This window comes from Carassius auratus, chromosome 6, assembly GCF_003368295.1.
Source record: "Carassius auratus strain Wakin chromosome 6, ASM336829v1, whole genome shotgun sequence".
Lineage (NCBI taxonomy): Eukaryota > Metazoa > Chordata > Actinopteri > Cypriniformes > Cyprinidae > Carassius > Carassius auratus.
In genome coordinates this window covers 27,333,386-27,349,568 of record NC_039248.1, presented here as the reverse complement: position 1 = coordinate 27,349,568, position 16,183 = coordinate 27,333,386, and the positions used below count along the sequence as shown (strand labels likewise).

Genomic DNA, 16,183 nt, shown 5'->3' with positions numbered 1-16,183 from the left:
CAATGGCAACTTTACCCAAAAGTCAAGTTTAGATACAGATGTTGTGCACACTGTATATCTGATACTGAAAAAAACTGGATAAATTATCTATATACCATTTTTAAGAATACTAAAAACATTCTATGAAATAGTCATAGCTGAGACTAATTTATTAATTAAATGAGATTTTAAAGGTTTATATAATATTTATTATTTAATGTTTCTGACATTTTAAAGAAAAAGGTAAAGAATATTAGGAAACAATTACTTTTTAAATGGCCGTATCTGTCCAGCAGATGGCGCTGAATGTGAATGTATTGTGAAACACATCCAGTCCAGTAGGTGTCCCTGCAGTTCATGGGAAGTTGAGAGTGACCAACACTGAATAAAAGCTTCCAACAAAAAATATTAGAATTGTGGCTAAGACTTGTAGAAACAATCCCTTATCATCAATCGAGATTATGTTCCTATTCCAGACCTTGTGGTTAGATAGCCCCATTTAATTTTTTGTATATAAAAACAAATATGCTCAGCTGAATGAAGCTAATTTATGATCTAAATACTGTGAAATGTAAAGATGAAAATCTAAATAACATGAAAGGGTTGTATCTGTCAGTACACTCAATAATATGTTTGGCTTGATGTTAAGACTCCCTGGATCATCAGTAGATTTCCTTAGGAAGTGGAAAACTAAAATATACTCTGCCTCTTACGTTATACAAGATAATGGTTTAAATTGTAACTCCAAATTATTTATGTGTACTGTAAACATTTTTCTGATGTCTGTTTCCTGAACTGCAGTTGCTGCCACCAGCTAATACATAAAAAATAGCTTCTTTTGTTTTTTAAGATCATAAATGTTGTGTAGTGACTTCAGTTATCAAGAATATAGCAAAATATATACAATGAGCAAAATCTGGAAACAGAGTTTGATGATGCAAACCATCAGGGCGATGGATTCAATTAAGTTAATCAAGTTGGTTTTAAATACTATAATTGTTACTTTCCCAGTATAATGGCCATTTTAAAAGTGAACCTCTTTTTATGGGAACTATGGGAACGTACACTAATGTAGGCTCATTTCATTTTAAAGGTGATATTGTAAGATGTAGCAAATTTGCTTGAAAAATGCATAGAAGTTTATCATGATTATCCATGAGCCTGCCTGCAAAACAGAGTGTAATTTAAGGACAACCAAATGATTTCCAATATCATATTTGGATGTGCAATGCATAGTGCCATTGAAACCATCAGTGTAAGCAGCAAATGATAACATTTAGCGTCTTTAGAAACATGTCCCAAATGGTATATTAGACCTTTAAGAACCACCATCACTATAAGAGCAACTACATTATCCTTTATAGTTTGATTTGGGCCATAAAACAGAGTTAGCCTTGTGAAAAGAGTGTGTGCATGTGTGTGTCACTCAGACAGTGTTACACTCTTCTTTTACTGCTGTAATTTGAATCTTTGTACAAAATGTACAGTAAGTGTGAGAGACATGGAAAAAAAGCAACATATACACTGAAAACACTTCTTATAGATACAGTCAGGCAAGGGGGCGTTTGGTACTCAAATCTCACTCACTTATTGCTGCAGCGAGTCTGAACTAGAAAATAAAATTAAAAAAGTAAACATACTAAAATGTCAAAGCTTAACATCTCCTCCCCAGCCCATCCTACACCCTTAACCAACAAAAAAAAAAAAAAAAAAAAAAAGAAATTAATTTTATTTAGAACACCTGTACCACATTTAGCAGAAAACACAACCGAATCAGACCGGTTATACGTTAGAGTTTTTGATTCAAATTATGGCATTTTGGGGTAAAAAAACAAACAAACAAAAAAGTATAAAATGACAAATAAATAAAACAAAAATAAATACTTTGTTTGTATAACAAAGCGGACCATTAGAGCACCAAAAGCTGGCCCCTGCTTTCATGTGATTGGGTAGCAGGACAAGAAGTGTGGTACAGAGAGGGTTATGATTGGTCATTGTCCGGTGATAGGTGGCCTCTTTTTGTTAGTATGTCAGTTTGTAGAGCAGCCTTTTCTTTTGTTTTTTTCTTTCTTTTTCTTTTTTTATATAAAAGAAATAAACATGAATACCATGGGAGGGGGGATATGAACCCAATATCTGAGTGTGCAGCTATGAAAACAATTTGTACACTTAATACATTGACAGATTTGCTGTCTTTTTCACTCATTTTAGCAAAGGAATTTGGTTTTTTTTGAAGAGACAAGCAATATTTTTGCATTTGGATTATTTTCTCCTTCAACAGAGTTAAAGCTAAAAAAAAAAAGAAAGAAAAAAACTAAACAAAAAAGCCCCACAACCCTGCCTCTAAAAATGTTGACTTGTTACGGACCAAAAAAGGCAATTAAAACCTGTAAAAAGCAAACACATATATATAAATATTATATTTACACATATAAATATATATTTATATATACTGTATATAATGTTTCTTGCTTTGTACTACACAGCATCAGGCTTTTCATCTTGATCCTAAAACAAACCAGAGGCAGGTTAACTGAATAAAAATAAAAACAGGAGGGGGGGAGGGTGTGTGTGACAGACAGCAGCTCCCCCCAAACTCCACTGATAAGAAGTGTCAGTAAAAGTTGCGCTCTGTCACCGATCTGGTGTCACATGTTCTTCGTTCTCAAGTTGTACAGGGAGACCGATTCACGGTCAGCACAAGGGGGTGGGGGGGTCAACTTCCACCTAGAGTCTGATGAGCAAACAGGCAATCAGGGAGGGGGTCAGAGTTCAAGCGAATCGACAGAGGCAGGGCAGAGCCAAACAGCGCAATGAAATATATCTTACTTACATCTTAGCTCATTTTACACGTACAGTCGTGATCAAGGCACAGGGAGCTTCTACAAGTTACTTTTTTCTTCAATAAAGTTGTACAAAATAATACATTTTACAGTCTGTACAAGAATAATGATCCAGCAGAGAAATCAAAAGACAGACCAAAAGCCAGAGTAAAGGGGAGGAGAGGAAGTCGGATTGGGAGGAAGGGGGTGGCATTGAGCGACTAGGCCATCCATTAGACGTCTGTCTCATGTCTGCCCTCATTACTCTGTCTTACCCTCGGTCTGATGAAGTCCCCACGTGTCAGTGTACAAGATTTTTGCAGCAGGGAGGAGACAGACAGAGAGAAAGATGAGGGCAGAAGAACGAACGAGAGAGAGAGAGAGAGAGAGAGAGAGAGAGAGAGAGAGGAATGACACTCGGAAAACAGTTTTAAAATGGTGCATATTTGCACACGCCAACACACAAACTGGGGAAACTAACAAATAGAAAGAGACTGCATTATTACAGGAATATCTCATATATATATATGTGTGTGTGTGTAGTTTGGATTTTTTGCACTGCGTTTAGTTCACTGTTCTGCATGAATCTAGCATTGCATGCGCTCGTCTCTTCTGCGATGCATCTCGAGAAGGGAGTCGTGTGATGGGTCTTGTGTTCAAGTCATTCTCTGCTCCACACGCAGAGCAATCCGGGGCAGTAAATGCTCCAAACCCTCAATTTTTCTTTGACATTTTGCTCTACATTCTGGTTTTTTGTTTTGTTTTAACATACGGTCCATCGTTTTGCTCTCCTCAGGTGGGGTCTGTCCACCTTTGGGGGTGGGGGGTGGTTTTGGGAAAGGGGAAATGGGGAAAAAGGTGAGGGGGACGCGCCAGGCTTCAACAGGACCAAAACAGTGTAGGATAAGAACAGCGTGTGTATGTCTTGTGCGTGCGCATCAATACAAGTAACGTGTGTTTAGGCATTTTTTTGAAAAAAAGACAGGTTTGACGTGTAACATACATAGGACTGCGGGTCAGGAGTTTAGCTGGACGCATTATGTGTCTGTATGTGTACGAAATGGCTTCCTTGTCCTGAGCAGTTCTGGACACCTTTCTTTCTTCCCTCTTTTCTCCCCCCCCCCCCCCCCTCTCCCTCTCACATGTTTTGTTTTCCTCTCTCTCTTTATTAACATCGGTAGTCCTTGGCTGTTAACATGTCTTTTTGCCAGATATCACAGCCATGCTTTCATCAGTAACACAGTGTGTCCCCTTGCCCCAGCCCCTAGTCACTCAGGATGGAGAAAGGCCGTGTGTGTGTATGTCTATATATGTGTGTGTGTGTGTGTAAGTGTAAGAGGTGGGGACTCATCAGTTTGAAGGTTCGTGGTTTGATATTGGGGCGTGATGTAGGGCAGGGGGGCTAAAGAAAGTTCAGGTGGTGAGTTTGCGTCCCGTCATCCCTGCTGCGATCACAAGAGTTCGTACTGTCGTAGGTGCATGCGTTGGATGATGTCTCTGCAGTCGTTAAACACTCGGCTGATGTTTTCTGTATCCACGGCACAGGTGAAGTGGGGGTAGCAGTAGTGCCGGCCATCTCCACTCGCTGTACTGATCCTCTAAATAGACAAAACAAAAAAGATGTTTTTTTTGTAGCATGACATGGTTTAAATTGCAATGCAGGTCATTAAAAAAACATACTTAAATATTCCCTTATATATATGGTTTAGGACACAAGGTGATGGGTTGCTATTATGATTTTGATAACACAGATTACCCAGACTCACCAAGAACTCATCTCGGATGAAATATTTTGCTCTCGTTACTCGTGGATCTTCCCCTTGCTCTGGTGTTGCTGACAAAGAAAGTAACTTGTTAATAACACTGATGGTGTGATATTCAAAGTTACTACTGTGCTTAAGATTAATATATGAATTAGGGCCGGGACTTTAACGCGTTAATTGAAATTAATTAATTACACAAAAAATAACGCGTTAACTAAGATTAATTAATTACAGAAAAAAAATCCCGCATTTTTAATAACTTATTTTTGCACCGCGGAACGTTTCTCACTGGATGAGTTTCGGCGGACCGATTATACTGAAGCACCAACTAGCGTTCGCATATCATATCGCAGCACATCCGAGTCTCAAGTATCACCTCAACGCAAAACATATAGCAGCTAGCGTGGACTTTACACTTTATGTTGAACTATGTATTATTTTGTTGGTGCAAAAGTTTATGTTGAACTCTTTATTGTTTTGGCCAAGGTTATTGAGAGTTGGACTTAGTATGTTATGGCCTCTGAAGCATCAGATAGATGTTTTCTAATAGTCAGGGTTTCCAATGTTCAGAATGTAATTGACAGTATTGTGTATTACTTAAAAAACACTTTACAGAAGGTTCCAGCACCTATAAGCTACCTGAATTTCTGAAATGTACTATTTCTAAATTGTTTCTAAATATGCTATTGCTACACTTCATGGCAAAAATTGCACTGGTCTGCTAGACTTGGTTGAACAAAAATAAACAATATTTTGTTGCTTAAGCTTATGTATTCAGTCATTATTCAATGGTATACTATAAATCCATGTGAAAAAAAATTACTCCTCACTGTTCTCAGGTCAAATATTTATATGCGATTAAAATGTGATTAATTTCGATTAATTAATTACAAAGCCTCTGATTAATTAGATTAATTTTTTTAATCGAGTCCCGGCCCTAATATGAATATGCATTCAATTCAACTATAAGAACTAAAAATCACTATTCTATTTCACTGACCATCATCTGGTGTAGTGTAGCGTGCAAACTCTGGAAAGTAATCCTCAATTTTTGATTTTCCCGCCAAAACCTTCTCAGCCAGCAAGTCCTGCTTGTTTAGGAACAGAATGACAGAAATAGTTCGAAGCCACCTGGAAAGAAAGGAGAAAAAAATATATTTTTTTTAATTTTCTGACGAAAATGTGAGTGGTGCGGAAGTATATTCTCATTAAGCCCTCTTTTTACATGTGTAAGCATGTTTTAGTCGTCTTAAGGATACCTGTTATTCCAGATGTTCTTGAACAGGTTAAGTGCCTCCTGGAGTCTGTTGGTCTGATTGTCCTCTCTGAGCACCATGTTATAACTACTGCTGGCTACCACGAAAATGATGGCTGTCACATCTGTAACGAGAGAACATGTTTAAGCGTACACTGAACAAGCAGTACAAACCATCCATCATAAAACTTTCTAAATTACAAAAAAATTGTAATAATTAATAAACCAATATATTGGCCAGACTAACATCCTTTGCGTCAGTGAATAGATCAAATTATGGCCAAAAGGACAGACATTTCATTATTATTATTATTATTAATATTTAAGTAAAAAAAAGCATAGCATTTACCATTAAAACATTGGATCCATTTCCTGCGTTCATCTCTCTGTCCGCCAACATCAAACATACTGCAGACAAAAAGAAAAAGAAAGCAAACATCAGTCAGGCAACAACAGATAGTTTCACATCGAGCACTTAATACTACTGTTCATTTAACTGCAGTTATGGTAAGGTCTCATATTCAAACTCACTGAAAATTAACTTTGTCCACTTGGAATCTTGTCTCAAAGATCCCGGAAGTCAGAACTCTGCATCTGAGCAAGTCCTGAGAGACGAGGCGACAAAGTTACATTTACAATAAAAGACATCTTTAAAGCAGACACAATAAGAGAATGATGCCTCTTTAAACAAGAAAGAGGATATAAGCCAAAGATATACACTACAGTATCAATGAATCCCATCATGTGGATATTTACACACCTGATCAGTGGGAGTATAGTCACTCTGTTTCACAGTGTCAATCCTGTCCAGGAAACTAAAAAAAAAGAAAGAAAAACAACATTAACAACTGCACAGTGTGTCTTAACACTTCCTTTAAATTAACAGAGCAAGACTGATTCAAGAGATGCTAATAAAGATTGAGAAATGCGATGACAGACAGCTGGATTTATTCCAAACAAGTCAAGACGAGGAATTAAAAAATGTTGTTATGCACAGCCCAAAGTTTAGTCATTGCTAAGCAATCACCTTACATCTGGAAAGCACCCCTAAAAAGGCATTAACACGACTATTTATAAACTGCATTGTGCTATAAAGTGATCTAAATTATTTGCACTGTGAGATATCATATCATCAATCCCTAATAATCATTAGAAAAATTCTGTTGAAAAACCCATGTTCACAAGTGAATTCAAATAAAATATTCCTGCATTCACTAACCCTAGTAAGCATCAGCAAAACTTTCACATGCACATTTTTCAAATCACCGCATGACAAGTCAGCCATGGCAAAAAAAAAAACAGGCAGCTGAAACAATCTGCAGCTGTGAAATCAGCCAGCAGGAGGCGCATGTTTGTGCTGTAGATCACAGCCGGCAAGGTTCTGAGTCATAGTGATCAGAGAGCTCTCAGTCTGACACTGCTCTAGTCAATGGATCGGCTCTAGTGGGAGGAAACAGAGAGGGCAAAACAGAGGGACGAAGGGGGATCAAAAAATGCTGTCTTAGTCAAGCTGCTATCTGGTGTAAAACGGCTGCAAGATTGTGGGACGGCTCGAACTCGCCTCCTGGTCCATGAAGCCGAAATCTAAAAGACGCTCATCAAAATCAAACGCATGTAAAAAGAATGGCCGATAACAATCAAAGTGTCCAACAAAATGTTTCTATTTTCAGAATTGGCTCTATTTTTAATATTTCATCATAGGAATATGATTTACAACAATGTCCATGCTGACATTACAAATCAGAGGACAATCTAATACAATGTAATATAATATTTTTTCTATAATACAATACTTTCAACTAGTTGACCCTTGTATTTTATTTTTAAGTTTGTTTAAAAAGTGGTCATATGATGTTGCTAAAAACAACATTGTGTATTTGGTGTAATGCAATGTGTTCATGCGGTTTAAGGTAAAAAAAAATAAAAAAAACTCCACAATGTTGTTTCTCTTCTATGCCCCACCTTTCTGAAACACATCGTTTTTTTTGCATCGCTCTCATAAGCGAGGTGTGCTTTGATTGGCCAGACTTTTTACTAGGGATGGGCGTTTTCCGCAAATATCCCATTCGAATATTTGAGCTCAGAAAAAACGAATATTCGAATATTCGTTTATTTAAATTAAGTTTAATGAGAAAGACGTTATTTTTCAGCAACATTAATCGTTTCAGTCTTTTTTGAACAAGCTTACACACAATAAGCTTGAACATTACACATCGTGTTTTGTAGCTGAAAACCTTAATGCGTGCAGATTAAAAAAAAAAAAAAAAAGTGAACAAAGAAAAAACAGCAGCCTGCTGCAATTAGGCTATTGTACAGAATGTAACTTACACTTAACTTTGAAACTGTCAGCAAATCTTTTTTGCTTTTTTTTCTATTGTTTTACATGTTCTTGTTAAGAAACACGGGCATGTAAACATGATCGGGGTAAAGTCTGCGCCTTAGTCTGTTAAAAAGGCTGGACGCAGAGAAAACACGCTCTGACGGCACAGACGTTGGCGGGATTCACAAATAACGGGGTGCTAAGCGAATACGTTTTGTGAAGCGCTTCGTGTTTTCGTTTCACCACTGAATGTGATCCTCATCTGGTGGAATACATGGCTCCAGCAAGAGGTGTTCCCACTCGTCTCGGCTGGACTCTCTGTAATCATCGCTGAAGAACTGGCTCAGACTTTTCCGATGAGTGGGCATTGTATCCATTTTTTTATGGCAAGCAAAAATATATCGAAATTCGAATATCATTTTTATTTATCGAATAATTAGAGCAGAACGTATATTAGAATGTTTGACTATCCGTGCACACCCCTACTTTTAACACGTTGCATATCATGCGTCATAAACAAAACCATGTCTGCATTTCTGATAGTTGAACATTGTTTAAAATGCAGCTGCTGCCATTTTGCTATGGTTGTTTTGTATGCTGTAATGGATTATAAGAGAACTAAGAAAATTGTTTGTCTTAATTCTTTTATTGCCTTTATTTTGTGTTTGATCTCCTCCGTAGGGCTGTCACGATAACAAATTTTGCTGTACGATAAATTATCCAAGAAATTATTGCGATAAACGATAATATTGTCGTTCTAAGACCAGTTAATATAATAATACAATTAATATAAAACCAACTAATATAATGATAATGGCATAATAACGCAGATACATCTTTTCAAATATCAATAAACTTATTTTATTTTATGGCAGATTCAGAGCAAGAAATACCAAAATGTTGACTTTGAACAACAAAATGTTGTTATTCAGAACAAATGACTTTTATTAACAAGTTTATTTAGAAAGACCAATGAATCTCCAAAAGTACTAAAAAATAATCATTAAGGAGTTATAACTAGAATCATTAAAATTCCTCACAAATGCCAGCAAAAGAGTAACCCCTAAATCAAAGCATGAGGGAATCGGAGAGAAAGCGAGAGAAATCCACAGGCCGGACGCGCATGTGCATCCCCCCTGTCTAAGTTCACCAGGAATGTGACACAGATGTTTGAAATGTGACAGCAACGCTGTCGGTCCCACATACAGCGGCATGCACTGCACTAGTGTGTGTATGTGCATGCATGCAACACACCCAGCAGGCCACACAAATGAACGAGGAAGGGGGGGCATAAACAGAAATAAAATGAAGCTAACAAAGAGAGACAGACAGGATAAAATGCAGACAGACAGACAGACAGATGGGGGAGGCTCGCACAGACAGTTGTGTTGTGACCACAATCGTTGTCTAACACCGTATCTCAATTATTGCCTTTCTTCCTATTAATAGAACGATTCCAACAATAGCCCAGCCCGCTGGTCAGACATAATACAACTCATGCCCCTCTGGGTACAACAGTTGAGAACGCATACAGCCTCCACTGTCGTAATGCCAAGCAGAAGAGACAGATATAGCTGCGACCGAGTACATTTAGGCCTGCATTCCACATCCAGTCTCTACTCAAGTGGAATTCTAGAAATCAAATGGCCGCCCGGCAGGAAGTTCGTGAAATTCTAGTTGCATGTCGACATCTGCCAACAGTTGCGGAGGTTCTAGTTTGGAACAGCGTGTAGCAGACTTTGAAAATGCACTTGAAAATATGTGTGATAGATGTCTTAAAAACACATCAAGATGGATATTAGCGCATATGCATATGCATTTTATTCTGAGTTGTTCTAAGCATGCAATTCGGATATGATTAGGCAGCAACTTCAATTAAAAAATAAAAAATAAAAAAAAGTGTAAAAACACTTGAAGCAGTAAATGGATGGTCTGGTCACACACACACACACACACACACACAACGTATCACATGAGTCATATGACTTGGCCCACACAGAATTTCTGTTCAGCTCCCTTTATTTATTATATAAAAAAGTATGCAGCTCACTCGTGCTTAAAGCAAATCACTGCAGTAAAAATGCAAGTAAAAGCGCAGAAACACTATAAAAAAAATACAAAGTATAATAAAATTTAATCTGACCCTTCAACTAACTTAATATTAAATATGCAATACAAAATATAGCCCTGAAAACTGCCCATTAAGAATTAGTATAAAAAGCACAATATAAAAATCTTAAAGGTTTTGGATGAATCTAAATTGCTTTATTATTACCTACAATACTACACCTTCCTAAACACCACCCAAAGCCACTGTATTCATACTTTGACTACTAACAATATAGTAAGTGCACAGTAAAAAACCCAATCACCAAAAATGTATCCTGAATCAAAACCAATTACTAAATATTATTATTTAGCTTCTTACTAAACTACAGTATTAATATTTTTCTTACTTAAAAGGAACAGTTAACTGAAAATGCAGTTTCTGAATTTTTTGTCATTCCAAAATCGCCAAAACAAATTCATATAGTCTCTGCCGCACTCTTTACAAAAATAAAATAGTTATAAAAATGAAGTAAAATAAGTTACAAAAAGTGACTCCCTACAACTGTGGAGATATTTGTTTGATCCTTAGCACCTTTTCAGTTTCAAATGCACTCTTGACTGAAATTAAGTTCAAGAGTTTGAGCCAAACAACTGTTCCGGGAGAAAAGACGGTGGCACCACCTACTCATTTATCTGGAGGAAAGGTCCAAAATATTATATTTTTGGTGTGTTGTTGTGTTAAGCAGTCACAATGATAAAAATTATCCAGAACTTTTACAACTGATAAAAGATGGCAAAAAGTATCTGAAACAAAAAGCTTTTTCATAATTTTAGACTTAATTATTAAATATGTATTAATCTTTTTAGCAAGTACATATTAGGTTGAAGTGATTTGCAAGTCAATAAATGCAATTTAAACAAATGTATTTATAGTATGTTTTATATATAAAAAAAAAAATATTAATTATAAATACACAATTGACTGTCCAAAAAAGAAAATCATTCAAACGTTTCGGCAACTGTGCAATTAAATATTATTATTATTATTAAATTAATAATTAAAAATATTTACATTCACAACAGGCCACAGCATGGAACATTTAAAACGGAGTAGAAATAAACAAATTCAGATACTAAAAAAAAATAAAGAAAGAAATTTATCTTTATATAGAAAGAAGAAAAGCCAAGAAATAACATGTAAAGAGAATAAACAAATCACAGAAAGAAGAGTGAGCTGTAGTGCTGATGGTGTATTAGCATGGAAAAGCTGATAATATCCTCATCGCTTACTAATCTGGTTAATGTTACAGCTCATCTAGTTAACAGTAGAGTATTAAGAGTGTGGATTAGGCAGCTTCCCGGGCCAATACGGCAAACACGGTTTAGGCTCCGAGTGAACCGCGTGTGTGTGCGTGGCACGATACGGTACAGAGGATATCTAACGGCAAGCCTTTCAGAATCAAGTGCTGTTCAACAACAAAGGTTTCTTTAAAAATAAATAAATAAAAATAGTAAGCATTGGTTGTGCCCATAAAAAAAGTGACACCATGAAGTTCAGCATTTTATGAGATGCAACTTACAAAAAAAGCTAGCTATATTTATCACTCCGAATATGTTAAATCATGAATTAAATCGATAGCCTCCACCGCATTTTCCCTCTCTTAGATGCGAACGCACACACACACTTCTGTAAGCTTGCAACGCTAAAGTAAGGAAGCAGCAGAAACCGGGAGAGAGGGAGCGGTGGAAGAGAAAGAAAAGAGAGAAGGCTGTGTCTGACATTACAGCGGCGCTCCAAAAATAGCTCCCTGGCGCCCTGGCCTCCAGCTCGGTTGTCATAGCGACAGAACCACAGGCGCTATAAATAGACTATCAGCTCCAAATCTTGTGTGACTGGAGAGAGGCCAGAGAGAGGGAGAGACAGACAGAAAGAGAAAGAGTGAAGAGAAATAGAAAGACAGAGCAGGAGAGAGAGGGAGGGAGGAGGGAAAGGTGGAGAAGGGCCAGTCAGAAGAAGAGAGGGGAAAGCAAACGAGAGAAAAAACAGGTCTGGTTACGCAAAAGAGGGATGGGTGAGGAAAAGAGGGAGAGAGAGCGAGAGAGAGACGCTCAGAAAGAAACATGGCGGATGGTTTAGGAATTTTCTCTCTCCATGCGCTGGCCTTAGGTTTAGCAAGCAAGAATGCCTCCGTTTTTCTGCTTTACAAAAAACAACGCTTGTAGAAAATAATTTTTGTGTTTCTTTGAAACAGACAACATTATCAAAACAATATACCTTCTTTCTCATGCAAGAAGGAATACAAAATTTATTTGGTTTTGGAAAAAATAGAAATGCAAGTAATAGAAACACTACACACACACAAATGGATAATTATTTTTTCAACTGTCCCATCAAATAAGTAGCATTGAGATGTTGCCCATTAAGAACTTGTATAAAAATGATCGGATGGATCTAACTGCTTTATTATTACCCACAATATTGCACCTTCCTAAACACCACCCAAAGCGACTGTATTCTGACGCCTAACAATATAAGAAGTGGATAGTAAAAATATAAATCACCAAAATTCATCATTAAAACTAAAAATTACTTTATTGTAAAAATATTGAAAATGTAAGATGATATCAATAAATATCGCAGCAAAGAGAATGATGTGATATAACTGCTTAATTATGATTAATACTATACATTAAATATAACTTCTTACTAAATTGCAGTATTTATACTTTCCCTTCTTAAAAGGCACAGAAATCTTATAGAAAGTAAATCTTTTACTCTCCCAAGAGTTTTTCACACTGCACTTAACCCAGAGTTATTTTTATTCTAAACCTTGCTTTTAAGCCTGGGTAAAAGTAAGTTTCTTTCACACATGTAAACTAGAAGCGGAGTTAGCACGGCTATTTCCTCAGGGTTATGAAACCCAGCTCTGAGGCAGGGTTAGCACCTCTCTTACGGTGTTAACACCCGCATTGCGGTGCCAACCTTGTACAGTGTGAAACGGAGCAGTGTTAGCATGTTACTGGTGGATGCTTAGCAACAGACAACCAATCAGAAATTGAACAGCGTGGCTCATGTCATGTCAATAAGAGGAAGTGCGCGTTGTGTAAACAGAACATCATTTGAGGGAAAAATGAGAATTGACCCTTTGCAGGGAGCTTGATTAACAGCCAATCTGACCAATCGTAACGCTGGATCGGTGGCTTTAAACTTGTGTGTACTGACATCTTTCTGGAGTTTAAATAAAATACCTTCTGATGTTCTTTCATGTTTATTTGGCACTTTAAGGAAATATGAAAATACGATCGGTTCACAAGCTGCTTGAACTGAGGCAACATATTAATAAGCCTCAAAACAGCATTTATTGCTTGAACATCTTTAAAAAAAAAGAAACAATTTGAAATCCGACACTTTGATTCATACCAGAAGTAACTGTATTGTCTGTCGTCGTGTTGTCAGTTTCCTCTTTTCTCCGCAATGTATTTTTCACTATGTGTGTGTGAGAATGTGTTGGACAAGTCCATGACTTGTTGGACGTAGCAACAGTATTTAAGGGGGAAGGGTCAATTCAAGCGAGGAGGAGACTGTTATTCTTACAGTTAGTTGTTTGTTGTTGATGCCACAATGCAATTGTACTTCTGCAATAAAAGCATCTCAGTGATTTTTGTAATGTGGTCTTTCAAAGCATTTACTTCAACAACTCAAAGCACTATTTGGTATTTAAAAAAGGGGGCAGGGCTGCTTGAGATGTCCTGTCCTGCCTTCCAGTTTCATTTGAAATGATGTCAACACATTGAATAACGTTGCGTATCCAAGCACTTCAGTGGACATTTAAAATAAGACGTCTGTTGGACCATTTAAGAAATTTTATTTGCACTCATGCTCCTAAATACATTTTTACATTTGGCACATCTATTTTAGTCAAAATAGCACTGTGGAACACAATACTTCTCTGATTTATAAAAACACACAATATACACAAATATAGAAAGCTCCAAGAAATTACGGTCCACATTAAACACTTGCTTTCTGTAATAACAGCACTCTAAAGAAAAAAAAAAAAAAACTTAACCTGCATAATGCTGTAGCCTGCAAGAAATCCAATATTTCCTGAGGTGGCAACAATTCGGTTATAAGACCTTTGTCAGGAATAAAAAAAAAAAGATTTACAAAATATATATATATTTTATGTTTTATGGAAATACATGGATTTGGAAAAGTTATGGTTATGGAAATATAGGAAGCATGTAAAGACACACTGAATTTATGCAAATAGAATGCAAAATAAGGAATACAGATATTTCAGTCATGAGACCTTTGTCAGGAATTAAAAAAATTAAACTAATGCACTTGATTTGCATTTACTAAATGTTAACAGACAGGAACAGATAATTTCTCAATTTCATGAAAATATAATTGGAAAATTTATGAAAATATAAAAAACATGAAAATAACATTAAAGAAACATGTATTTTCTAAATACACACTAAATTTATGCAAACAAAATGCCACCAAGAAGAAATTCTCTCATTGTTTTTTTTTTATCTCAGCCATTTTCTGTCACTGCAGTTACGGTACTAGCAGATGCAGAAAGAACTAGTCAGGAGAAGGGGGAAAAAAAAAAGTTGTGGGATGAACAAAAAACTGCAATACTTCAGTATTCTTTACATGCTTTGTATAGCCATTCTTGTGTTTGCCTCAATGATAACATTATTGAACTTACGCTACTGCTGTGGCTCGACCGTACAAAGAAACGGAGGTGAATGAAAACACAAACGCATGCACGCACGCACACATTCAATATGGACACCTGGCCATGTGACAGGAAGAGCCTTGAAAACGCTCCGACAAAAATGAGCTCATAACAGGACTAACGCTTGACGACGCTGTTCTTTTCTGAACGCGTGTACGTGTGTGAGCGCGCTCGAAACAGCACTGTCATTCTCCTCCGTCCCTCTTTGCAGTCTGGGAGGTTGGGAGTTGCCCTCCAAACAGTCGCAAGTAGCCACCATTATCACTTCAAGCTCATTTTTCTCCTTCAAAAGAGGAGATGCATTATTCGCGATACTTGCAGATTGCCTCTCTCAAACCGTCTCCTTCTGTGAGTGAACCAGAGAGGAGTTAAAAATAGCTCTCTCTCTCTTTCTCCACTCTACGTTTACATAAGTGTGCAGAGGGGAGCGATGGGGGGGGGGGCCACTTCCGGTCTAAACGGCTCAGGCCAGCATCTGATCCACAACAACCACCAGTGGCTGTGGGAGAGGACAGGACACACACTCGCGCACACATATGCGCCACAATGCAGGAAAGCTTTCAATGTATACCCAACATTCATACCGCCGTGTCTTCTGAAAGCACCTTTCTGTCTAGCACTCATCAGTGTCTCTTTTTCAAGTTCTGTCACTTCTGCACTCATCGCATTTCTATGTCCCTCCCTCTTGAATGCATAAATCAGTCCAATACATGCAACGTGCTACGAAAGTCCCACAAACAAGTCAAGCGAGTTGAGTGCAATCAGCCTGAATAACAATTCCAAGAATATTCCAAAGCTTTTATACTAATAATTATACACAAATAAAAAGCATATCAAACCCAGCATTTAAAAGAAACCATATACTCACTACTGTGCGCAGTCGATCAGTTGATATTCATTGGATCTTTCGAAGCAAGCTCTCACCCCTTCATCCTGCCACAAGGTCTTTGTGTGTTCATAAAATTCCTGTTGGAAAGACAAGTGGGAGAGAGGATAAATCCATAAACTAGCTGTCGGAATCCAGGCAAATCTTGTACACCTCCGTCATTTGGCTGCTTATCATTTTAAACATGTTTGTGTTAGTTTTTCACAGACTCTTTAGTGTATGCTAACCCATATAAAAATTTTTAAAAACACCACTTATTGGTCTGTTACAGATTCTGGACAGCCAATATGGATTTGGGATTTTTGCATGCAAAGGTATCGGATTTAAATTCAGTACCAACTAATACAATAATTTTAAT

General features: G+C 37.1%; 1 protein-coding gene across 2 annotated transcripts in view; it reads right to left on the bottom strand.

The window, feature by feature from the left end:
* Nucleotides 1-1,316: 1,316 nt before the first annotated feature.
* LOC113105096 (guanine nucleotide-binding protein G(s) subunit alpha) overlaps nucleotides 1,317-16,183 on the bottom strand; it is a 32,600-nt gene continuing 17,733 nt past the window's right edge. For both annotated transcript variants that reach the window (XM_026266210.1, XM_026266211.1), the window contains exons 5-12: nucleotides 15,808-15,905; nucleotides 6,580-6,634; nucleotides 6,351-6,424; nucleotides 6,169-6,227; nucleotides 5,824-5,944; nucleotides 5,565-5,695; nucleotides 4,568-4,635; nucleotides 1,317-4,399 (exon numbers count right to left, since the gene is read on the bottom strand). In XM_026266210.1, coding sequence (XP_026121995.1) covers nucleotides 4,253-4,399; nucleotides 4,568-4,635; nucleotides 5,565-5,695; nucleotides 5,824-5,944; nucleotides 6,169-6,227; nucleotides 6,351-6,424; nucleotides 6,580-6,634; nucleotides 15,808-15,905 — 753 coding nt within the window. In that variant the 3' untranslated portion in view covers nucleotides 1,317-4,252. The remainder of the gene's footprint in view (nucleotides 4,400-4,567; nucleotides 4,636-5,564; nucleotides 5,696-5,823; nucleotides 5,945-6,168; nucleotides 6,228-6,350; nucleotides 6,425-6,579; nucleotides 6,635-15,807; nucleotides 15,906-16,183) is intronic.